Source organism: Dasypus novemcinctus, chromosome 21, assembly GCF_030445035.2.
Source record: "Dasypus novemcinctus isolate mDasNov1 chromosome 21, mDasNov1.1.hap2, whole genome shotgun sequence".
Taxonomy (NCBI): domain Eukaryota; kingdom Metazoa; phylum Chordata; class Mammalia; order Cingulata; family Dasypodidae; genus Dasypus; species Dasypus novemcinctus.
In genome coordinates this window covers 49,694,195-49,718,829 of record NC_080693.1, presented here as the reverse complement: position 1 = coordinate 49,718,829, position 24,635 = coordinate 49,694,195, and the positions used below count along the sequence as shown (strand labels likewise).

The window sequence follows — 24,635 nt, the reverse complement described above, 5'->3', positions numbered from 1 at the left end:
TGTCAGCCTGTGACTGGGCAATGAATGCTGCATTGACCTTTGTTTGGCTTTCGGGAGCATCTGGGTTAAAGGGCCGGTATACATGAAACGCCTCGCACAGTCCCTTATAGAACTGAGCTGGACTTTCATTGAGAATCTGTAGGACTTGGGTGGTCTTTGCCGTGTTTACTGCTTTTCAGCTCCCAGCTCTGAACCCTTCAACTAAGGCCCTATGGAAAGTTTCTAGTCAGTTATCCTAGTCGTGTCATTGGGATCCATTGGGGGTCCTCATCTGGGAATTGTGTTTTGGCATATTGGTCACTATCCAGGGTTCCCTCAGGTGGGTGCTTTTTGAGCCAGGTTAGAGCCCCTTGTGTGACTCACATCCTCTCCTAGAAGTTGAGTAAGGTCATGAGTTGTTTACAGTCAGCCCAGGTGGGTTCATGGGTCTGTATGATAGACTGGAAAAGGTCTGTCATGGCCTGAGGCTTCTCTGAATATGGTGGGCTGTGACTTTTCCAATTAAAGAGGTTGGTGGCAGTGAAGGGTTGGTATACAAATGTTCAGTTTCCTCCTTGAATCTGGCCATCTGCATCATAATAAATTGGAATTCGGGCTTCACGGAGAGGTAGCTGTAGGGCAGCCCTTTTCCCTGCTCCACCTGTCCCCTGTACTCCCCGTGGTCTGAGTGGCTGTCTTTCAGGGACTCCTTCCTGACTGATGGTCAGCACTATGCTGCCAGGGGCCAAGATTGGTGGAGGTAGCAGTTGCGGGGGAGCGCTGCTCTGGAAGGATGGCAGTGGAGATGGCTGTGGGAAAGTGCTCTTAGACAGCTGTAGGGGAGCACTGCTCTGGGAGGCTGGCAGCAGAGACAGCTGTGGGGCGGCGAGGACGCACTGCTCAGGGAGGATGGTGGTGGAGACAGCTGTGGGGTGCGCTGCTCAGGAAAATTGGCTGATCCCCACTCCTCAGCACTGGCATGATAGGAGCAATCGCTTAAGGTGGTGGGAGGTCATTTTCATCTGGACCTTCTAGAATGGGTGGGTCGGCACTAGATTTGGGCTCACTTCCACTGGACCCTTTGCTCGGCACTTGTTTGGCCTAGTTCCTGGGACAGCACCTCTAGGCTTTTGTATCAGGTAAATCCTGGCTTCTTTAGTTGTACATTTCCTTAACCAGGGCGGACTTTGACTGACAGTGTCCTGCCAGGCATTGATGTAGGGGAACCCATCAGGGTGCCCTGGTTTTCCAGTTACTAGGTCATGGACTTTACCAGTAATCCAGGGGTCAAAGGTACCTTCCTGGGGCCAGCCCACACTGAAAGTCAGCCACTGTAATTCATAAAGCATCCTAGGCTTTCCTGGCTGGAATTTTATGCCATGTATATCTTCATGGATACAACCTAATGGGGTCCTACTTTGTGTGTTTCCCATGTTTTCACCCTGTGTCAATGCTGCACAACACTCACTCAGCCTTTTACTTCGTCCATTTCTGGCTGTATCCCTTGCGGGAGTTTACAGCACCTCTTAGCCTTAGTGGGTCGGTATAAGTCCCCGACTCGGAAGAGGGTCCCTTTGCAGGGAGGCCCTCCAGACTGCCCTTGACCAGATGAGGTTGCCACGGAACCATGGTTTGGAGCTCCGCACTCACCATGCAGAAGTTTGTCTCTGTGTCTCACTCAGTCTCCACAATCACACGCACACAACCACCCTCCTTCCTTTCCTTTCTCAGACCTAAAGAAGATGGTTCCCTCCCTTCTCCTCAGGAGTACTGGGGTCTTCTTTGAGAGCTGATCAGGCTCCCCTCCTTGTTTTATAGAATTAGGCTTTTCCTGTGTTATGCCCCCGGGGGGGGGGCCTTACCCATCTGGCATGTGGAGCTTCTTGATTCACTCTCAGGTTCTCTTTTGAGCCCTCTGGTGCCTCCAGATTCTACAGGAGGGCTCCAGCGGAGTCCACAACCTCTTTCTGGACTAAAGGGAGTCCAGGGGTGCCCAGTGCTAGGGTTCACCTGGGCCCTCCCAAACTTCTTGGAGGCATCTGAGAGGGTCAATCAACTGTTGCTTCCTCTGGCCTTCTCAGAGAATCCTGGACGAGCCTCCAGAGATGTGGCAGAGAGAAGTAGGGTGATCGTGGTATTGAAAGCCAGGACAAAAGAATCTGAGAATGAAGATTCATTAACAGCTGGACGGACTCGGCAGACTTCTATCCTAATAAAAACTGAGCCCCGAATAGGATTTTTGGGTCCCTTTTATACAGAGGATGTAGGAATGGGGAGTCAAACAGTGCTTTTAGGCAAAAGGACTTTCTTTGTCTGAGTAGCAGATAGGTCTTGAATTAACACATATCCCCCACATTCCAGGTAAGCTTGAATTAACACATATCCCCCATATTCCAGGTAAGCTTGAATTAACACATTTAGTTTGCACCCTCCCTGAATATCCAAAGCCTATAGAGCCTATACCACTTAATTGGCTTTCTGGAAACTAGGCATACTTGGATATAGAATAGGTTTGAATTCATGCACAGGCCATATTAATTTAGACAGGGGTTCTAAGGCCATATCCAACTCTAAGATCCGAAGTGATAGATCCTCTTTAACTTAATCATTAGCTTGAATTTTGTACCAATGGAGAAAAAGTGCAGAGAGTAGAGCTAAATAAGGAGACATTGTGGGAAGTAGTGAAGCAAGCTAGTAAGATAGGAAATCAATAGATGGATCTGGAACCTGGCAAGAAGTACACATGGACATCAGTAATCCCCAAGATGGCTGCTGGAAGACCCCCACCCTCGATTCTGCTATTAAGAACGAAGACTTCTTCTGGAAGCTGGGAAAACCCCCAGATATTCCCCAAGGACTTTATCACTGAGTCCTCACTGGGGGATTGATAGGTGGGGTAAGCAATCAAAACAGCAAACAGCTAGAACCCTCTGTTGCCATTAGCAAAGGGGTGGAATAATTAACAGTGTAAGAAGTCAGGCACAGAGCCTAAGCATGTGCTCGCTCTTGCTTTCTGTTCTTTTGCCTCTGGGCATGTTCCTGCCCTCTGCGTGCTGCGCTCACCATTTTCCCTCTGCCATGTGGCCATGCAAGTAAACCTGGGGATTTATAACCTATAATGGGGAATTTTAGTTTGTAAATCAGCCCACCTTATCCCTTTTTACCCCCTTCCCCTCTACCTGGGACCCCTGATCTGTTATTTTCTCCCATTTCTCATCCCTCCCTACCTGAATAAATTACTGGCCTAACTCACCCAGTGTGCTCTTGAAATTCATTTCTGCAGGATAGCCAAGAACCTAAGTAAAATCCTGTAAGAGTAGGAGTAGAAAAGAAGGTCAGAAGATTCAACTTCTCTTTCTGGCTGACCCATGCACTTGCTATAGGAGTTGGGCAAGTAATAAGTCAATCTCTCTGAGCTTCAGTCTCCTCATGTAAGACAGCAGGACTGTGTTAAGGAGTGCATGAGATATGAATATAAAAATGTTTGGAAACTGGAATGTGCATAGAGAGAAATTACTAGTATTTTTTTTTTAAAGAATTTTTAACAGAACAAAGTGATTAGAAGCCTCCTTCAAATACAGAATACCTGTTATTGTGATTATTTGGAAAAGGAAATATCTTGGAGAATGATTAAATTAGGTGTGATCTCTTCATAGCCTCAATACAATATTAAATAAAAGATAAGAATATAAAGCTGCTTATACCATATTATTCCCATTTTATAACATTGAGGTGTTTATTTAAAGGAAATAGGTCAAATATTATCAGTGGTTTTTTTGTGGATTGTGTGGTCATGTGCCATTTTTATTTTCTTCACTTTTTTTGGCATTTTCCAATTTTCCTATAATGAATTTGGATTAATTTTTAAATTAGTAAACATTCATTTTTTTTTTTTTAAAGATGACATCAAAACAAATCTGCTTGCTGAGAATTTTTTTAAAAGAAATAATGGGTGAGAAAGTGTTTCGATCCAGAAATTTGGGCTCTGACTATTCAGCACATCAAAAGGACGTTTTCTTAATAGACCAGGAAAGGTGTTGCTGAGCATTTTGTTCCTCTGGAGTTCTGGCGTTTCTCAGTTCTGCCACGAAGGGAGTGTTTAAAGGAAGTTGTCACAATAGTTCATTCTTCTGTAGTCACGCAAATCATGATCCATGATCGTCCGTTTTTTCTCTTCCTTGAGGACTTTTTGTTTTTCTTTTCTGTCATACGTGCATGACCGAGGTCACTAGGGGCTGAATCTACTTTCAGGGGGGAAGAGAACCAGTAGAGGGAAAGTTTGTCTTCCTTTATCCAGATAATGAAAGCTAAACCCTGTAAGGTTGGGGGAGATAATTATGTATTAACATATCTCTTTTGCTCTGGGTGTGTAGAAAATGACACCCGATATCCCTGAATAAGGAACAACTTTTCTCTTTCCGAAGCCTGTTAGTTAATCCTTGGGCCTTGTGTGTGGGCGTCTGTCACCACCGCTGGGCTTGTGTGTGAAGGCCGTGGAAACCCTGGCAGCGGCCAGAGGGAGGAGATGCTGCTCCCAAGTCTCTCACCAGATGCCAGGTGGTGCTTCCCGCTGGGGCTTCCGTGGCCATGGCAGGTGGCAGGGTTGCCAGTAGTTGTCACCTATATATATTGGTTGTAAACCCTTGGAATAAGCTATACCTTTAGAGTGAGGGGACCCTTATGGATTCCAGTAGAGTTTGACCTTCCATTTCTTGCCAGGTACTTTCACATACATCTGAGATTCTTAAATGGGGCATGCTAATCCCTGCGTTATGCCACCGGAGCAAGGGGGTACTTAAAGCACAGGAGATGCACCAGGTTTCTCCCATTTTAATGTCACAGAACTTCCTGGCTACCTTAAGAAGTTGGGTTCATTTGTTCATTATTAGCCAATATCATTGCATTAGCACAGGGGAGCAAGTTTCCTTCTAAGAACTTGGATATTGTTTTTTGCATTGAAATTAAGAGAGGTTGTTTTAGCTATAGCACCTTTAGGCAAAACAAGGTTCAAGAATCCTTAATTGCCATTATACAGAATGTGGGGTAGGTCCAACTCCAGCTCGGAACCCTCCCAAAAAAGGAAATGGCTTATTAACACGAAGGCGAACTCTCTGGTTGTACTTCAAAATTCTATAAATGGCCTTTTCGAGAACAAAAATGACTAACGTGATTTATTTATTTATTTATTTTATTTCTCTCCCCTTCTCCACCCCCCCCCCCCCACCCCAGTTGTCTGTTCTCTGTGTCTATTTGCTGCGTATTCTTCTTTGTCTGCTTCTGTTGTTGTCAGCGGCACGGGAATCTGTGTCTCTTTTTGTTACGTCATCTTGTTGTGTCAGCTCTCCGTGTGTGCGGCACCATTCCTGGGCAGGCTGAACTTTCTTTCACACTGGGCGGCTCTCTTTACGGGGCACACTCCTTGCATGTGGGGCTCCCTTACACGGGGGACACCCCTGCGTGTCACGGCTCTCCTTGTGCGCATCAGCACTGCATGTGGGCCAGCTCCACACAGGTCAGGGAGGCCCGGGGTTTGAACCGTGGACCTCCCATGTGGTAGCTGGATGCCCTAACCACTGGGCCAAGGCCGCCTCCACTACCGTGATTTAAAGCACGTGTTTCTTCCGCTTTTCAGTCCTGTATACACAATAGAAAAAGAAGTGGTTGTTGAAAAAGTCTCTGTCTTAGAATTCATAAAATCATGTGTTGGACTTCACGATGCTCCGTGAGTGTTATAATAACCTCTCCTCCGAGGTCCAGTCGTCGACATGACACCCTGCTTGGATGTTTATTAAGTGTCTGGAACTCACCTTGCCCAAAAGAAAACTCTTGATTAGCTCCTAGCCTAGCCCACAAATCACTTCCTCCCCAAGTTTTCTGCATCTTAGAAATTGGATCCCACATCTACACAACTGTTTGAGCAAAGGTTCTAGGAGTTGTCCTTGATTCTTTGCTTTCCTTACTCCCAAGGCCAATCCATCAGCAATTCCTGTTGACTTTACCTCTAAACTATATCCCCAAATCACTGACTTCTCCATCACTGTTTTCACCTCCCTGTTCAAATCACCATCATCTCTTATCTGGACTATTGCAATGGCCTTTTAACTAATCTCACTGCTTCTATTTTTGCTCACTTATGACCTGTTTTCTACTGAGCAACAGGAATTATCTTTTTAAAATGTTAATCAGATCCAGTCATTCTCCCATTTGAAGTTCTCCAATTGATTTTCCATAACAATTTGAATAAAATCTTTACCTGTCCCTCACCCCAGTTTACAAAGTTCTTTGGGCTCTGACCTCCACTGTCTCTCAGACCTCATCTCCAACCAGTCTTTCTCCGTTCGCAGTGCTCCAGACCCCTGACTTTCTCTTCTTTGAACTTGCCCGTTCATCTACTTAAGGGCCTTCCTGTGGCTTTCTCCTTACATTTAGAACAAGACGTCTGGATCAAGGTTCTGATTCGTAGGCACACATTCCCCACCCCCACCCCCACCCCCACCCAGAGCATCCTCTATCATATGGCCCTTCTTATAGCTCCCTTAACATTATCTGGATAGCACTTACAATGATCCCCATGCCCAGTTCCACTGCAATACTGCATTATAAGAGTCAGGTGAGCAGAGCCCTCGTCTGCTTTTTCAGCACTGTGTTACCAGGGCCACAAAGGAGGTGCTCAGTAAAGGTTTGGTGAAACCCAAGGTTGCTTGAAACCCAGCCTCAGCTGTTTTTCTTGTGCTTGTAGAATCCAGCTTTCTCTCAACTTGGGAGGCAGTAGGCTGATTCTACCTGTTCTGTTTTCACAGCGCACTGGACTTTATGAGTATAAAGTCTTTGGGGTCCTGGAAGATTGCATGCCAGCTCTACTTGCAGATGTCTATATGGACTTAGGCTACAGAAAACAGTGGGACGAGTATGTTAAAGGTGAGGGATATCTATCATTTTTTAAAACTTATTTTCCTAATCAATTAGAAGGTAGACTTCATCCTTATTTATTGTAGCCCTTGAAAAGGAGCGGGTTTAATTTCTACTATGTCATGTTTCATTTTAAATTTTTGGCACAAAAGTCTAGGCTGAAATGCACCTTTGCTATTCCTCAGACTTCTCCTTGGCTGTGAGGAGATTTGCATGAAACAACATGATACGTTTAAAACTGTAAGCTGTTTGATGCTGCTGGTTTGGTTGGGGTAGCAAAAGCTAAAGCCAAAGTAGGAGTACCCAGGACTCTGGGGCTCTAGCATGGCACCAGGCTACAGGTCTTAGATTTTACCACATAAGGATGCAGTTATAAAAAGTATTAAATAGGAAATCCTCCTGCAGCTGAGAGCTGAGTGCTCCCTCTGTCATCTCAGTCATCATGGAATAGAATTAAGAGGCTAGCAAAGGGCACACAAACTCTGAAAGGCCCTTGCTTTAGTCAGGACTCTTGGATGCAAGCAACAAAAAGGCAACAAAAACCAGCTTAAGAAAGGAAAAAGGAGTTTATTGATTCATGGCTTTGAAAAGTCTAAGGGTTTCTGGCTCCCAGGATAACTGTATCCAGAATTTAAATAATGTCAAAAGGATTCTTTCTTTCTCTGTCTCTTGACTTTGCTTTCTTTGTGTTGAGTTAATTCTCCAGCAGATCATTATGTTACAGCAAAGATGGTCACCAGAAGACTCGGGCTGCTTTCATTTAAATAACCTCAGGGGTATAAGAATTCCATTTTCCCTGTGGTTGATGCCGAAGATTCAGGATTGGCTCAGTTCGGATCACTTATTTCCTGTGGACTTCTGTCTTTGGGCATTGAGTGTTTTCCAATACCTCTCCTGTTTAGCGGGTAGGGAGGCTCACGTCTCCAAGGAGAAGCTGCCATTCTCCATCCCAGTCCCCCTGGGCAGTCACGGTGCAGCCACATGATATAGACTGCCCATATGGCACACAGGTGGCTTCAGTTTGGAAAAGATCAATGTGAGGAAGCAGGCAGCATGCAAAATCCATTTTGGGGGGATCATCATGGTGAAAGTATCTGGTTTTGGGGGAAACAGTGACAGAGCATCTAATGTTTGGTACCTGGCATCAGCAGCTCACACTGTAGTGTCTGGTTCTACTGGCAGCATCAGTTTGACTTGGCTGGAACAATCCTGAGGTTCTAAACCTCACTGTGCTCCTCCTGGATACTCTGTGAGCTCCCTTAGAGCCTTTACAAAATTACTTTTTGGCATAAACTTGCTAGAGTGGCAAACTAAAACCCTGACTGTATATACCATCCTTCTATTTAATCACTGTGGCCATGTCTTGTTCATTTCCCAGCCCTAAAGTTAGGACAGAGTCATTCTGCTTGAACCATATAGTTCAGAAGTAGAGGGAGGGTGAGCCCCTGAAGGAAAATTGAAGTGCTGGTATTAGAAGGAAGAATCAGTGCTGAACGTGCAAAAGCAACAGATACTCTCTCCTTCCCTTTCCTTTCTGGGCTTTCTTCAGCCTTCTGTGGCACCAATGGACTGACAAGCCCTGTAATCTAACATCTGCTCCTAATAAATTATCTTTCAAATGCTCAAATAATTTATCTCCCCTCACACCCTTAACATTTCCTTAAGGGGCTCTCTTGGTTTCTTCAGCAGCCACAGCTTCACTCCATCTCTGAAGGGTTAGGTGGAAGTATACTCTTAGCTGGGGGTTGGAGGGCCTAGCTCTTATTAAATTCCTTTGCTATGTCCCCTCAAAGATTGCTGCTTTTTCCCCACAATAGCATGATGGAGTATTAAGAACATTTGGACACTGTAGCTATGAGTTTGTGTAAGGAAATATGGGAGAGAAGTGGGAAGCGGGTTTAGCCACAGTGTGCCACTTTCTAGATGTTTAAGGAAGACGTTGCCTTCTCTGAAACCTTTTCACTTTAAGGTGCTGGACTGGGCGACTCCTTCCTCCTGTCCCACCAAAGTTGTAGGCTAGCTGGGCTGTGTTAAGAAATCCAAAAGGGAAAGAGTGGGCTCAGATGCCAAACTATTGATACTCTAGTGACACCTGGTGGTAACTCTGATTTTCAAAACTTCTGAAAATGTATTTTTTGATGCCTGATTTTATTCCATTGCATTCTAGCCATCTTCTTTGTGGTATAAAATGGGAAAATTTTCTTGGCCTCTTTCAGTTTTTCTCAGGCTTCATATCCGCTTGACTCCTGGGTAGCAAGATTTGGTGGTAATGAATTGACCCAACACTTTCTAGAATTCTCTGTCTTAGGAGTTAGTGGCTTGTAATACCATGTGCAGTCATCATACGTAAGCTGCTTATTATTTGAAGCCAAAGAGTTTTCTGAATGCATTAACTTCTTTTGTTCTCCTTTAGAACTCCGTGAAAAAGAATGCAATGGAGAGACTGTAGTCTACTGGAAAGTGAAGTACCCTTTTCCTTTTTCCGACAGAGATGTATCCTTTCAACAAGGCACACCATTCCTCAGCCTTCTGCGTGATTTTTGTGCATCTCAGCCACCACCAGATGCAGAATGGTAGAGTAAGGTTTTTAGAAGGAACCAATAATGTCTTTGGTTCTTGCAGAAGCATCTGCTAAAACCGCTGCTTATTGTGGCTTTCAGAGACCTCAGAGTATGATTCCTGGGCCTCACTATGGGAGTGTGTGCCACTGTGGTCACTGGAGGGCAGCTCATCCTTTTCTGATAAGTTTTCTGGGTCAAAATGCTTGAAGGAAGGTGAAAGAGTGTGTAGTGAAGTTCCTGCCATCTGCAAAGGAGGAAGTGGGGAGCCAGGGAGGGGACATATGGAGACCTACAGGTGGTAAATGGCAGAGACATTTGTGTCTTTACTTCAGTTTCCTTGTGTATGAAATGAAGCTGTTGAATTAAATATGGGGACTTAGATGGCTCTTAAAAGTCCCTTTACTAGCCTGGGAGGGTGGGTTGGAGATTGGCTGGGTGAGCAGGGTGGAGATGGAGGATGACTGATGGGTGAGCTTTCAACTCCTTCACTCTGTTTCAGTCAAAGCAGCGGAGTGTTTTACATATCGAATTTCCATATAAGATCCTGTCAACAAAGGAACTTGTGGATTTTTTAAAAGTTTAAAAGCCACTGAATTAGACAATCACTTGGGATCTTTCATAACTGACATTCTATACATCTGCATCTAGACAGATGTTCCTAAATAATGACTCTCTAGAGAAAGGGAGAGTATGAGTGTGTGTTTTGTATGTGTGTGTGTGTTCGTGTGTTTCTGTGTCTGTGTGTGTCTGCTTTAGCCTCCAACTAGACCATAAGCTCTTAAAGAGTTCATTCCTTTGCATAATTCCCAAATATTGCCAGATAGTTTGTACACACATGGTTTGTGTTTCAACAAATGACTGATTACTTCATCCCTTAGATTTCATGTAATTCCCTCTAATCCTGCCAACAACTGTGCAAGGTATGTGTCATAATGCCCGTTCACAGTGGATGAAACTGAGGCAAAGAGAAGTGGAGAACTTTGCTCAGAATCACTCAACTGTTGGGTGGCAGAGGCAGATCTGGGACCCAGATCCAGCTGTCTTCAGAGATATGACCTTGAGCAGGACATGATCCCACCTCTCTTCCCTCAGAGTGACACTGTCAGGTAGGTAGTCTCAGAAGGAGCGGGCCCTCAGGGGTCCTTCAAGTTCTAGTTCATTGGCTTCTCGATGCCACACCATCTCATGATAAGTTTCTTAGCTGTCATATATGTGTATATGTATCTCCCCAATAAGAGTTGTTAAATTCTTGAGAACAGAGAATAGTAGAGTGGATGAGAACATTAGTTTGGAGGCAAAAGATCCCAGGTTCAAGTTTGGGCACTTTCCTGATTTGCTGTGTGACTTTGGAAAAGGCCCTTTACTTCTAGGCCTCAGTGAACTAATGTTTCACCAGTCATTTAGCATATGGTTCCCTGGAACTTCCAGGCCTTCAAAGGCATTCTGCTAAATTTTGATCAATATATCAAGTTAATTTTAGGTGATATTTATCAGATGAGCTGAGCAAGTTATGGAATAGAGTCAACAAAAATTGCTGTGAGGGAGAAGAGTTTTGGCAGAGAGGAAAGCCAGAGGCAAAGCAGCGTTTTCTTCCCCCTGAAATATTTCAGAACTTTGCTTATGACTACATAAAGAAGTGGGGGCAACAGACCGTCCAACATTCACCAAGTCCACGTGGTTTAATATGTGCATGCTGTAGAGACACTGAGGTGGCTTGGGACTTTAGCTGTAATTATAAGTATATATTGTTTTATACTTAGAGTGACTTTTTTTTAGCAAATCAATTTTATTGATATATATTAATAAAGTATAAATCCATCCAAAGTGTACAATCAGTGGTATTCAGTGTAATCAAATATTTGTGCATTTATCACTCCAGTTATTCTTAAAGAACTTTTATTATTCCAATAATAATAATAAACAAAAAACAAATACAAAACTCATCACCTCTCAATTTCTGTTTGCCCTGCCATACATAGCTGCTATTCTTTTTCCTTCTCTCTAATATATTTATATATATATTTTGTAAAAATAGTCTTATGTATGTAATATCACTCATTCATGTTTTATGTGAGGTTTTATTATCTTATACAATGCCATGTTACAGTTTTTATCTTTTCTTCTGGCAATATACATGACCTTAGACCAGGGATTCTTAATAAGGCGTCCATGAGCTTGAACTGAAATTCAAAAAAACCTTATTCTTGTGGAGACATGTTGGTGCAGGTGTGATATATTTATTAAATAATACTCAGTATAGTGTAGACTTAGTAAGGGGTCCATGGAACATAAAAGGTTAAGAACCCCTGTCTTAAACTTTCCCCTTCAACCAGTCATACCCATATAATAGCTCTGCTAGTTACAAACACCATGATACGCTTTTACCATTTCTGTTCATTTCCAAAGATTTACAAACAACCTTTTTACCAATTCTGCACAGATTAACCCTCAACTTTCCATTCTCTATCCTCCTTTATTATTTCCTGGTGACTTATATTCTAATCATTAACACTATGAATTTATGCAATATATTTAATTCATAGTAGTGCAGTCATACGTATTTGTCCTTTGTGTTTGGCTTGCTTTACTCAACATAATGTCCTCCAGATTCAGCCATGTCATCATATGCTTCACAACTTCATCACTTCTAATTGCTGCATAATATTCCATCCTATTTATACACCATAATTTGTTTATCCATTCATCAGTTGATGGACACCTGGGTTGTTTCCAACTTTTGGCAATTGTGAATAATGCCATTATGAACATCAGTGTGCAGATATCTGTTTGTGTCTTTGTTCTCAGTTCTTCTGGATTTATACCTAGTAATGGTATTGCCGGGTCCCATGGTAGATCTATCACTAACTTTCTTAGGAACCGCCAAACAGATTTCCACAGCAGTTGTACCATTCTACATTCCCACCAACACTGAATAAGCATTCCTGTCTCTCACATCCTCTCCAACATTTATAGTTTTCCAGCTTTTTAATAGTGGCCATTTTAATAGGTGTGAAATGATATTTCATTGTAGTTTTGATTTGTATTTCCCTAATTGCTAGAGATGTTGGACATTTTTTTCATATGTTTCTTGGCCATTTGTGTTTTTTCTTTTGACAATTGTCTTTTCAAATCTTTTGCCCATTTTTAAATTGGGTAGTTTGTCTTATTGTTGAGTTGTATGATCTCTTTGTATATCATGTATATTAAACCCTTATTGGATATGTGATTGCCAGATACTTTTTCGCATTGAGTCGGCCACCTTTCCACCCTTTTGACAAAGTCCTTTGAGTCACTAAAGGTTTAATTTTGAGGAGGTCTGCTTATCTATTTTTTCTTTTGTTGCTTGTGCTTTAGGTATAAGGTTTAAGAGACTACCACCTACCACAAGATCTTGAAGATGGTTTCCTACATTTTCTTCCGGGAGTTTTATGGTTGTCACTTTTATATTTAGGTCCTTGATCCAATTTGAGTAAATTTTTGTATAAGGTGTGAGATATAGGTCCACTTTTGAATATGGATATCCAGTTCTCCCAGTACCATTTGTTGAATAGATTGTTCTGGCCCATTTGGGAGGGCTTGACAGCCTTATCAAAAATCACTAGACTGTAGATGCGAGAGTCTATTTCTGAGTTCTTGATTTGGTTCCATTGGTCGATCTGTCTATCCTAATGTAGTACCATGCTATTTTTTACCACTGTAGCTAAGTAATATGCCTTAAAGTCAGGAAGTGAGAGTCCTCCAACTTCGTTCTTGTTTTTTTTTTTTAAAGATCTTTTTGGCTCTTCAGGGTCTCTTTCCCTCCCAAATAAATTTGATAATTGGTTTTTCCATTTCTACCAAAGAGGCTGTTGGGATTTTTATTGTGATCACATTGAATCTGTAAGCCAGTTTGGATAGAATTGACATCTTAATGATATTTAGTCTTCCAACCCATAAACATGGAATGTCCTTCAATTTATTTAAGTCTTCTTCAGTTTTTTTTAGCAATGTTTTGTAGTTTTCTGAACACAGGTCCTTTATGTCTTTGGTTAAGTTTATTCTTAAGTATTTGGTTGTTCTAGTTGCTATTATAAATGGCATTTTTTTCTGATTTCCTCCTTACATTGCACATCAGTAGTGTATAGAAACACTATTGATTTTCGCATATTAATCTTGTATCTCACAACTTTGCTGAACTCGTGTATTAGTTCTACTAGCTTTGTTTTGGACTTTTCAGGAGATTCTAGATATAGATCATATCATCAGTGAATAATAAAAGTTTTACTTCTTCCTTTCCTATTTGGATGCCTTTTATTTATTTATCTAGCCTAATTGCTCTAGCTAGGACCTGTACACAATATTGAATAACAATGGCGACAGTGGGCATTCCTTGTCTTGTTCCTGACCTCAGCAGGAAAGCTTTCAGTCTTTCACCATTGAATACAATACTAGTTGTAGGTCTTCATACTGCACTTTACCATATTGAGAAAGCTTCCTTCTATTTCTGTCTTTTGGAGTGTTTTTATTAAGAAAGGGTGCTATATTTTGTCAAATGCCTTTTCTACATTAACAGAGAGGATCATGTGATTTCTCTTCTTCATCAGTGTGGTTTATTACACTAATTGATTTTCTTGTGTTAAACCACCTGTGCACACCTGGGATAAAACCCACTTGATGGTGGTATATAATTCTTTTAATGTGCTTTTGTTTTTTTTAAAGATTTATTTATTTTTAATTTATCTCTCTCTCCTTCCTTCCCCTCCCTCTACCCCAGTTGTCTGTTCTCTGTGTTCATTCGCTGTGTGTTCTTGTGTGTCTGCTTGTATTCTTGTCAGCGGCACTGGGAATCTGTGTCTCTCTTTCTGTTGTTTTTGTGTCATCTGGCTGCTTCAGCTCTCCATGTGTGTGGTGCCACTCCTGAGCAGGCTGGACTTTCTTTCGCGCTGGGCAGCTCTCCTTCTGGGGCACACTCTGTGCACATGGGGCTCCCCTACGCGGGGGACACCCCCGCATGGCATGGCACTCCTTGCATGCATCAGCACTGTGCATGGGCCAGCTCCACATGGATCAAGGAGGCCCTGGGTTTGAACTGTGGACCTCCCATGTGGCAAGTGGATGCTCTATCTGTTGAGCCAAGTTCACTTCCCTTAATGTGCTTTTGGATTCTGTTTGCAAGTATTTTTTTAGGATTTTTGCATCTATATCCATTAGAGATATTGGTCTGTAATTTTCTTTTTTTGTAGTATCTATCTTGTTTTGGTATTAGGGTGATGTTGGCTTCAAAGAATGAGTTTGGTAGCATTCTTTCCTGTTCAATTTTTTGAAAGAGCTTGAGCAAGGTTAGCATTAGATCATCTTTGAATGACTGGTAGAATTCACCTGTTATGCCATCTGGTTCTGGGCTTTTCAGCTCTGGGAAGTTTTTGATGACTATTCCCTTGTGATTGGTTTGTTGGGGTCTTCCATTTCTTCTAGGGTCAGTGTAGGTGGTTCGTGTGTTTCTAGGAATTTGTCCATCTCTTCTATATTGTTTCAATTTTTGGCATAAAGTTCATAGTATTCTCTTATGATCTTTTTATTTCTGTGGGGTTGGTGGTAATATCCCCCCTCTCATTTCTGATTTTATTTAGTCAGTCTAGCTAAGTGTTTGTAGTTTTTTTTAATCTCAAAGAACCAACTTTTGGTTTTGTTAATTCTATTTTTTAATTTTTGTTCTCAATTTCATTTCTTTCTGCTCTAATCTTTACTATTTCTTTCTTTCAGCTTATTCTTTTTCTAGTTTCTAGTTTCTAGTTTCTCCGGGTGTGCAGTTAAAGCTTTGATTTTAGCTCTTCTGTTTTTAATGTATGCACTGAGGGCTATAAATTTCCCTCTCAGGACTGCCTTCGCGGTGTTTTCATATGTTGTGTTGTCATTCTCATTAGTTGCAAGATATTTGCTGAATTCTCTTACAATTTCTTCTTTCACCCACTGATTACTCTAGTCTGTTATTTAATCTCCATATATTTATATTTTTGGATTTTCCCCTTTTCCATCCATTATTGAGTCCTACTTTCATTCTGTTATGATCAGAGACAATGTTTTGTATAATTTCAGTGTTTTTAAATTTATTGAGAGTTGTCTTCTGACCCGTCATGTGGTCTATCTTGGAGAACAATCCATGAGCACATGAAAAAAATGTATATCTTGCTGCTTTGGGGTGCAACGCCCTATAGATTTCTGTTAGGTCTAGTTCATTTATCATAATTATTCAAGTTTTCTGTTTATTGACCATCTGTCCAGATGTTGAGAGTGGTATATTTAAGTCTCCAACTATTATTGAAGAGACATATATTTCTTCCTTCCATTTTGCCGGCGTGTGTGTCATGTATCTTGGGGCACTGAGGTTAGGTACATAAATATTTAGTATAGTTATTTCTTCTTGTTGAATTGCCCCTTTTATTTAATGACCTTCTTCATCCCTATAAAAGTTTTGCATTTCAAATCTATTTTGTCTGATATTAGTAGCACAACTCCAGCTCTAATTTTGGTTGCAATTTGCATGGAATATCTTTTTCCAGCCTGTCACTTTTAACCTGGTTATGTTCTTACACCTGAGGTGAGCCACTTGTAGACAGCATGTGGATGGCTTTTATTTTTGTAATCCATTCTATCAGTCTATGTCTTTTGAATGGAGAGTTGAATGGGGAGTTAACATTCAGTGTTATTAATATAAAGGCATTATTTACTTCATCCATTTGTCCTTCAGCTCTCTGTTATCATATCATTCTGTTGTCTGTCATCTTACCTTTTAGTTTACCCTTCCTAATAATCTTCATTTCTACACTCTTCTCCAAATCTCTTGCCCTTGTTTTTTCCTTTCAGGCTACAATACCCCTTTAGTATATCTTGTAATTCTGGTCTGTAGTAACATATTCTATCAGTTTTTGTTTGTCTGTGAAGACTTTGAACCACCCTTGTTTCTGAGGGACAATTTGGCCGGATACAGAATTCTTGGCTGTAACTTCTTCTCTTTCAGTACCTTAACTACATCATACCACTTTCTTCTTGCCTCCATGGTTTCTGATAAGAGGTTGGCACTTAATCTTACTGAGTTTCCCTTGTATGTGATGCTTTGCTTTTCTCTTGCTGCTTTCAGAATCCTCTCTTTATCTCTGATATTTTTCATTCCGAATAGTATATGTCTCAGGGTAAGTCTTTGGATTTATTCTGTTTGGGTGCCTTGTCCTTCTTGGATATTGATATTTATGTCTTTCATAAGGGTTGGGAAGTTTTGGGTCATTATTTTCTCAAATGTTCTTTCTGCCCCTTTTCCATTCTCCTCCTCTTCTGGGACACCGATAATGCAAATGTTTGTGCATTTTACATTGTCATTCGATTCCTTGAAGACTCTGTTCCTTTTTTCCCCATTCTCTTCTCTTTCTGCTCTCCTCTTTTCTAGTTCAGATGTTCTGTCTTTGAAATCACTAATTCTGTCTTCAAGCAATTCAAATCTGCTCTGATGTTTCTCTAATGTATTTTTTTAAATTTATTTTTTATTTTATTTTTTAAAGCTACATAGATCACACAAAATGTTACGTTAAAAAATATAAGAGGTTCCCATATACCCCACTCATCACCATGCCAGGGTCCACAAGATGGAGAAATAAAATATGGATTAGAGTGGACTTACTGGTATTCTACTATAGAACTATTGTGACTCCGGCAATGGAAGAAATTGTATCATTGATGTGGAGACAGTGGCCACGGGAGTTGCTGAGGGCAGGGAGAGGGAAGAAGAGGTGTGATATGGGGGCATTTTTCAGGACTTAGAGTTGTTATAATGTATTTTTAATCTCAACCATTGTGTCTTTCATTCCCATAAGGTCTGTTATTTTTTGTTGCAGTCTTTCAAATTTTTCTTTATGCTCTCCCAGTGTCTTCTTAAAATACTTTATTTCTTTAGTCATATTTTCTTTACATTCTTTGAAGTGATTTAGGAGAATTGTGTGATTATTACTAATTAATTGCCTTAAATCCTGTATCTCTTCATGATATTTGGTTTGTTATTTTGCTGGACCATCTCTTTCTGTTTCCTAATAACGGTTTATAATTTTTTGCTGATGTCTAGGCATCTGAATATATTGGTGAATTTACTCTCATGGCCAATTTTTCTTTCTTGCCTATTTTTTTTCACAGCTCTTCTTTGATATTTGATTCAACTTATTCTAAGTCTTTAAAATTGTCTGGCCTAAGCTTTCAAAATCAGGGTAGGGACTCACTAGTGGGGTGCAGATTTTCTCCCGGGGTTGGATACAGACAGGGTGACATTTTTGTCCGTGCATTTTCCAGACCAGCCAGCAGATGGCGCGCATCAGTGCACCTTTCCATGGAGGTGTTTCAGTCTTGGTTTTCCTGTGTTCCTGTGTTGAATCTCTAGGGCAGAGATTCATAGCAGGCTCTGCTGACTGAATTCCCTGAAGAAAAGCCCCCCAAACCCGGCCCCCCCCCCTTTTCCCTTGAAACAGCTGGCAGGGAGGATACTGTCTGTTCCTCTCTTAGTTGGCTGCAGTGAGCCCAGGGTTTAACCCCTAATTAATATCTTGGGCTGGAGTAGGGAGCCCTTCCTAGCCGCCATGGACTTGGTAGCTCGTGTTTGTTGTTTCGGGTATCTTCATCTCTCTTGGAAGTTGTGCCTCATTGTTCTGGTCTCCTGACTCCCAAAGCAAGTCCCTTGGACAGCTTTTGGCTCTTTCTCCATTCTTCTTGTGAGAGCATTGAGCCCTGCCTGTTAGTCTGATGCCATCTTCCGACAGTCCTCTTAGAGTGACTTATTGGGTATTATAGGCTTTTAATTGCCACCCAAAATTCTGTTATTTGAAAGTTTAATTCATTCATTAAAGACTTGAGCCCCTTGCAGTTATGAAATTCTAACTAGGCTTTTGAGCGAGATCTGGGTTCAAATTCAGGCTCCCTTACTTGAACTGGGCTATGGCCTCTTGGGCAAGTTTCTTAACTTTTTTGTCATCTGTGAGATGGAGAAATTATACTGAACTCACAGGGTCTTCGCAAGGATCAAAATCAATGCTATATGGAGCACACACCATGATTATTACATAAGAACAGCTCAATAGGTAGTGAGTCTTATTAGTTAGAAATAATTGACCTTTCCTAGATTAGCCTCATAGACATAATGGCTGTTCTATGAATGTTTATTGAGATGGAATGGATTTATCATGTTAGCACAGAGAGGACATCTGCCTACCAAATACTCAAATATTTATATGTCCTGTGGCACCGGTGGTAACACTGAGTGAGTGACCATCACTTATGCATAAAGGTCAGTAATTAGAGCTTTGGGATGACAGCAGAACAAAGAGGAATGAAACCACAATTTATCAAGGACTTATTCTGCATCAGCCATTGCCACTAATATCTCCTGATAGGGAAACTGAGCCTCACACAGGTTGAGCAAATTATCACACAGATTACACAGCTAATAGTGATCCATCCTCTGCTGTCTCATACTATCCCCTTGAGGAAATTATATCGTTTCCCCACACAATTAAAATGATCAAGGAGTGATTGATAGGTAGGTAATGCATGCCCTCAAATGAGAATGCTGGGTAGTTTGAGACCCAATCCTACAGTGCAGCTAGGGAAACAGGGCAGGAAAGAGAAGTAATAGTCCAGGGAGCAGATGCCACGCAGGAGGTATGGAACCACTCTCCTCTGTCTCTGGCTTGTGGGCTCTCCTGCCCTTCAGCACCGTGCCTTGACTGTCCTGTAGTATGTCTTCCTCCGGCAGCGGCGAGAGCTGAACGTGGGAGGGCGGACGATCCACGTGATCCTGGCCCAGAACACCTCCGTGCCTCAGTTTCCCAGGAATCCAGGTGTGATCCGGGTGAAGCAGTTCAAGCTTTGCCTGGCGATTGAGAGTGATGGCAAGCAGGGGAGCAAAGGTAAAGCTCAGGGTGCCTCTGGGTGCCCCCAGCCGGGGCCACCCACCTGAAAGCTGAGTTCATGGGACACCCCTGATAGAGAATGGCCATGGGTACAAAACAGACAAGGGGCCAACAGCTGGGAGAGACTTGAGTCCTTCCCTGGAACTTGGCTAGAGCACAGGGTAGCTTTTAAATCTGACTCAGTCCATTCATTACCGTCTTTAGCATCGTCCAGAAGAAATCAGAACTTCAAAAGTAAACCAGAGGGTTTGGGAGTTCACTTCAGGCTCATCTGGTAGATAGGCTGGGCCTGGGGAGAGAGGACTGGGGGAGCCTGTCTCAGAGAACACACTCCCACTCAGCACAGCCGAGAGGCTCAGCCTGGCTGCCCTGAGGTCCAGCCCCCAAGAAGAGCTGTATGCAGGGCGCGGGGCCTGCTGCGACCTGCTCCAATGGTCTTAAGCAAAATCTGAACTCCGCTCTGATGCTTCTTAGGTCTGGCACCTGGGACATCACTTAACTTTTCTGAGTCTCAGTTTCAACATCTATACCATGGGGTTAATTTTACAAACTCCTTAGGGTTGTTAGGAAAATTAGATGAGAACTGTATCCAAGTGTCTAGTACTTGCCAGGTGTTCAATAAATAGCAAAAAAAAAAAAAAAAAAAACACGCCTGTGGCTTCGTTTTCAAAATTATTTATATATTGATATGCCAATAGAGAGTCAGAAAGAGAGAAGTCCATCTGTGCTACCTCCCTCCGTACTTTATAAGACTTAATATGAAGTTAGGAAGTTTGCAAGGGTTTGTTGCTGCATTTTCCAAGCATTTTCCCTCCTTCTGAATTGTCCTTTCTTTCCCCCTCTAGTTTTCATGTACTACTTCGATAACCCGGGTGGCCAAATTCCGTCCTGGCTCATTAACTGGGCTGCCAAGGTGAGATCCCAGGAGGCCGGAGGGGGAGAAGTGTGTGTGACAAATGTTGACTTAGCCCACGGAGCTGACAGGCCAGAGAGACGCATTGGGTCAGGCGTCAGGAGGCTTTTTTATGAAGCAGCTTGGCTGAGTGACTATGGATGTAGCTGGGGTTGCCAACACCCAGGGCTGAGGCTGGGATAAAGAACAAAGCCTCATTAGCTTGGGGTGCCATCCCTTCCCCGCTCATGCCCCAAGACCCCTCCATGATCTCTCTCCAGAATCTCTGGGCAATACACCTGCTCTGTGAAGGGACGGTAGTGCCTTGGGACCCTTCATCGCAGAGGGAGGAATATTCAGGACTAACCTCACGTGGGAGACAACCAGGCATAGCTCCAAGCCTGGGCAAGGCCTCCAGTTTTTTTTGTTTTGTTTTTGTTCCAGTAAGGAGGCAGAATTGCAGTCAGGCCTCTGTTTTTTTGTTTTTTTTTCCATTAAGGAGGTAGAACTGCAGTGGTAACCTTGATCACTAGAGACTGCCTAGAGCCCTGGCATCATAAAAACCGTTTAGCCTCCATTCTCTCAGTTCTACTTAAGGGCTGGAGGGCGCCACGGGGTCCCTGGGGGAGTGAAAAGTGCATAGGCTTTAGAATCATTCTGAGGTGATTTGGAATTCTGTCTTGCTACTGAGTCTCTGTGTGATTTAGAGAAGCTATTTAGTTTAGTTTCCTCCTTTTAAAAAAATGGGTGTGGATATTGCCTCCCCTAAGAGAAGGAGTAAATATGGCAGTGTTTGGAAAAAGTTTTGCATGATGCCCAGCACTAAATAATAATATATCCTAACCCCTTCCTCCCAAATCTTTACCATTTTCTAATGTCTATAAAGCAAGTTTCTTCTCTCATTTCCTTGGAAGAATCCAACAACTCCAGTCTATCCTATTTCCTATGTTTCCTTTTTCTTTTCAAGACACAGTATTTCAGAAATTTCTTAGCTTTTTACCAGCAAAAGCCAAAATATAAGGCAGTGCCTTGCAACAGCTGCTCTTGCCATCTAGTCTCCCCTAAGCCCTGGGTCTTACCTTTCGTCGTTACTCATGCCACCTTCCACGGAAATCCAGACAGGTGCCCTTTTGTCTTTTCTTATTCCCAGGACCATCTCTGTTTCCCTTTTGCCACAGGCAGAGGAATCATGTGTGATCAACCATGAGGACATACAAATGAAAGTCTCTTTTCCTTTGCAGAATGGAGTTCCTAACTTCTTGAAGAACCTGGTAAAAGCCTGTCAGAGATACAGGAGGAAAACCTAAGAAAGGGACCTGGGAACCTTGTATCCATGGAATGACGTCTCTGGGTGTGCCACAGCCTGCTGATGCTCAGGCTTCGCTCCGCTTTCCGTCCTCACAGGCCTGCACCTTCCTCAGCACGTCATTACCAATTGTTTGCCTGCTGCCCGGCTCACCTACCTGCTTCCGTCCCCCTCTCCCCACCCCAGGACGAGGTGCCTTCTTCCGCTGTTGGCTATGTGTCAGATTAGGGAAACCTTTGTTTGTTTATTTTTAAAAGGGGAAGTCCTCCATAGGGCACACAGTCATTCCGTTGTACCATTGTACCACCGTAGGGGAGGTGGAGGAAGGACAACATAACACAAGAATGACTGCCTGGCAAGCAGGCTCCTTCCCGCAGCGTGATTTCTTGCAACTCAGGAGGGGCTGCTGGAAGTTGCTTTCCACTTAGGGCTGACTTTCGGTGCTCTGGGGCTGGCATACACGTGCTGATATCCACTTGCCTTATGCTTTGTTGACATGATTAGGCTGGGATTTGAGGTGATAATCCAGTAACTCTCTCCTCATTCCTACTTATGGAGGATCAGTAGAGGCTATGATATTGATCCATTGTAGGCCTGCCTGAGCCATAATGTGATACCATTTTTCCTCATCACCCATGTCTGGGTTTTGCTGTTTCCCACATGTCATTGGGTAAAGGCTGCCCATACGTCTCTAGCTATGTACTTTACTGGAAACTAAGACATCAAGATAGCTCTGGCACCTGACAAAAGCAAAGATGCTTTGTGCTCAGCACCTCAGTAAAATGGCTTTATATACAATTGGATGGATCCCCTTTTTGGATTGTTCCGGAGATATTGAAGGGTAACAGTTCACAGCCAGGGAAAATTCAGTTAGTGGCTTGGTTGTCTCTACACCTTTTTCTCAGGAAACCTACCTAAATTGTGTGCCTCTCTATCACCAGAAGGATTTTTAGTTTCATATGTTTTCTCCTGAATTTTAGAAAGACAGGATATTCTGTGGCCAAGGCACAGCCTGATGATCTCAGGGACAAATTATAACTATTGTGTAGACCTTAATTAATGGGCATAGAAATTCAGGATGTAATGTCAGGGATTTATTATACCGGTATACCTCAGACTCTGTTTTCTCTATGGGAAGGAAAGTGTATTACATACAGAATAAATTACAGAGAAATTCATATTTGTCCTGTGTGCAGCTTCTTTACCTACCTTATTCCTTTTGTGAGAATGAATCAGGTCTCTTGTTTGCGAGTGACATCCAACCCAACTCAAGAAGGCATGAGCATAGTAGGGAATTTTGGTCTCACTTACATGGGTGGCCAGGTAGAGTGGCCTCAAGTAGGGCTTGAGACAGGTGCTCAAACAATGACATTCAAATTCGACTCTGTTCTTCTTCAAGTTATCTTTGATTTTGATCTACATCAAAGATTCAAGCAGTGATAGGCCTGCATCTTTCCAGGCTTGTGCCAAGCAAAAAAGAGCTAGTATTTCTTTGCAGTAGGTCTTGTACCATCCCATGATTCCTTTTAAGCCATGTGCCTGTTCCTTGCCCAGTGATTGTGGTCATATGGGCAGTATTCAATTTGTCCTATAAATGTATGAGTATCTCATACATTTATCATTAAAATATCATTATCAGTAATGTATTTGAAATGTAATTTTAGGTGGACTAAATCTAAATGCCTCACGTTATAAAGTCAAATTGAAATTTTATGTGCAGACTCTTTATGAAACACTCCCTAAGATTACAGTCTTTAAGCAGAGAATAGACCTGAAATAGTATCTAGCAAACCATATTTTAAATAGTATCCAGTAATTTACCAAGTATTCTGAGGATACTAAGAACATTGAGTTTCTAGGTGAGGAATCTAAAATCCAAAAGGTTACAAAGTTTGCTGTAATTAATAATTATTAGAGTTGTAACTTTTGGGTATTTGTTTGCTAATTTGGAGTGGAAGGCCTAAACAGTACTGAAATATGAGGTCATGTGGGAAACTGAGAACCCCAGAGTCTACAGGATAGTCGATGCCAAAGTGCAAAAAATATAGGCCTGGTACCTTGGGAAGTGCATCCCATTCTCCAGAATATGCTTTGCCATAGGGCTGCATATAGTATTTAGAATTTGAAAGTAAATATATTGTTATACTTCTAGCACCTTGTTTCACTTTTTTTCCCCATGTCTTTCCAAATAATAATCTTTTTATGGATAGGAACAGTTATTTATTTCACTTTGATTAATGTCCTCTGAGGTGGTACAAAGTAGGCATTAAATGAATGTATAAATGGTTTAGAGAAGATTGATCAAATGACTCCAACCTAGGAGGTTAAACCAGGCTCCTTCCACATTGATTCAAGTCCAGTTATTCTCCCAAGTCATCATTTTTGGGGTTCTAGATGCCCCACGTCCCCACTGGTCTTTCCCTGAAAGTATCAAGGCCATCTGTTTGTTAAGGGTGACATTCCTGGTGTGGTTACAAGTTATATTTTGAAGTTAAGGAAATGGCACTGTTCAGACTGGGTCCAGTTGAGATTCGTCAGGGTTTCAATTGAAATTTAATGACAAAAGTAGCATTACTGTCAGTGCTAACTTATTTCCACAGGCAATTCTTCACACTGTATAACTATTCAAACTTCATGACCACCTTGGAACTGAGGAGCTCCAGCAGAGGGTCACTTTCTTGCATATGTTCCTGTCTCGCAGCAACAGAATAGGCCTGCCTCCCTGGCTGGGATTCCTTACTCAGAGTCCCATCTAAAATGCCTGCCCTTTAAACCTCCTCCTCCCCAGGGGGATTCAGAAGAAAGAAAGCAGGAAGAGCCCATTTGACTAAGGAAATTATCTTTAGAAGCATCAAGACATGTATTCGCTTAGATATTTGCCAAGAATTGGGTGGTTCCTGGGATGATTGAGCCCTCATGGAGTTCAGAGGACAACGTGAACAAGCTGTTGAATGGGTGATGAGTGCTGAGGAAGAGCAAGTAAAGGGACTTGAGACAGTAAAACTGGGGGCAGTAACCAAGTCTGAGAGTTAGGGGAGAACGTTTTAGAGTTGGCTAGGAGAAGG

General features: G+C 42.3%; 1 protein-coding gene across 2 annotated transcripts in view; it reads left to right on the top strand.

Annotated features, from left to right (window-relative positions):
- The window catches only part of PCTP (phosphatidylcholine transfer protein), a 47,852-nt gene extending 25,104 nt beyond the window's left edge, over positions 1 to 22,748 (top strand). Inside the window, exons 2-6 of one of the 2 annotated variants that reach the window (XM_004457631.5) lie at positions 6,780 to 6,897; positions 9,302 to 9,381; positions 19,198 to 19,300; positions 20,218 to 20,285; positions 21,506 to 22,748. In XM_004457631.5, the coding sequence (XP_004457688.1) occupies positions 6,780 to 6,897; positions 9,302 to 9,381; positions 19,198 to 19,300; positions 20,218 to 20,285; positions 21,506 to 21,571 (435 nt within the window). In that variant the 3' untranslated portion in view covers positions 21,572 to 22,748. Of the gene's footprint in view, positions 1 to 6,779; positions 6,898 to 9,301; positions 9,382 to 19,197; positions 19,370 to 20,217; positions 20,286 to 21,505 lie in introns of both variants that reach the window. The other variant, XM_004457630.5, reaches the window with a different exon arrangement.
- The last annotated feature ends 1,887 nt before the right edge of the window (positions 22,749 to 24,635 follow it).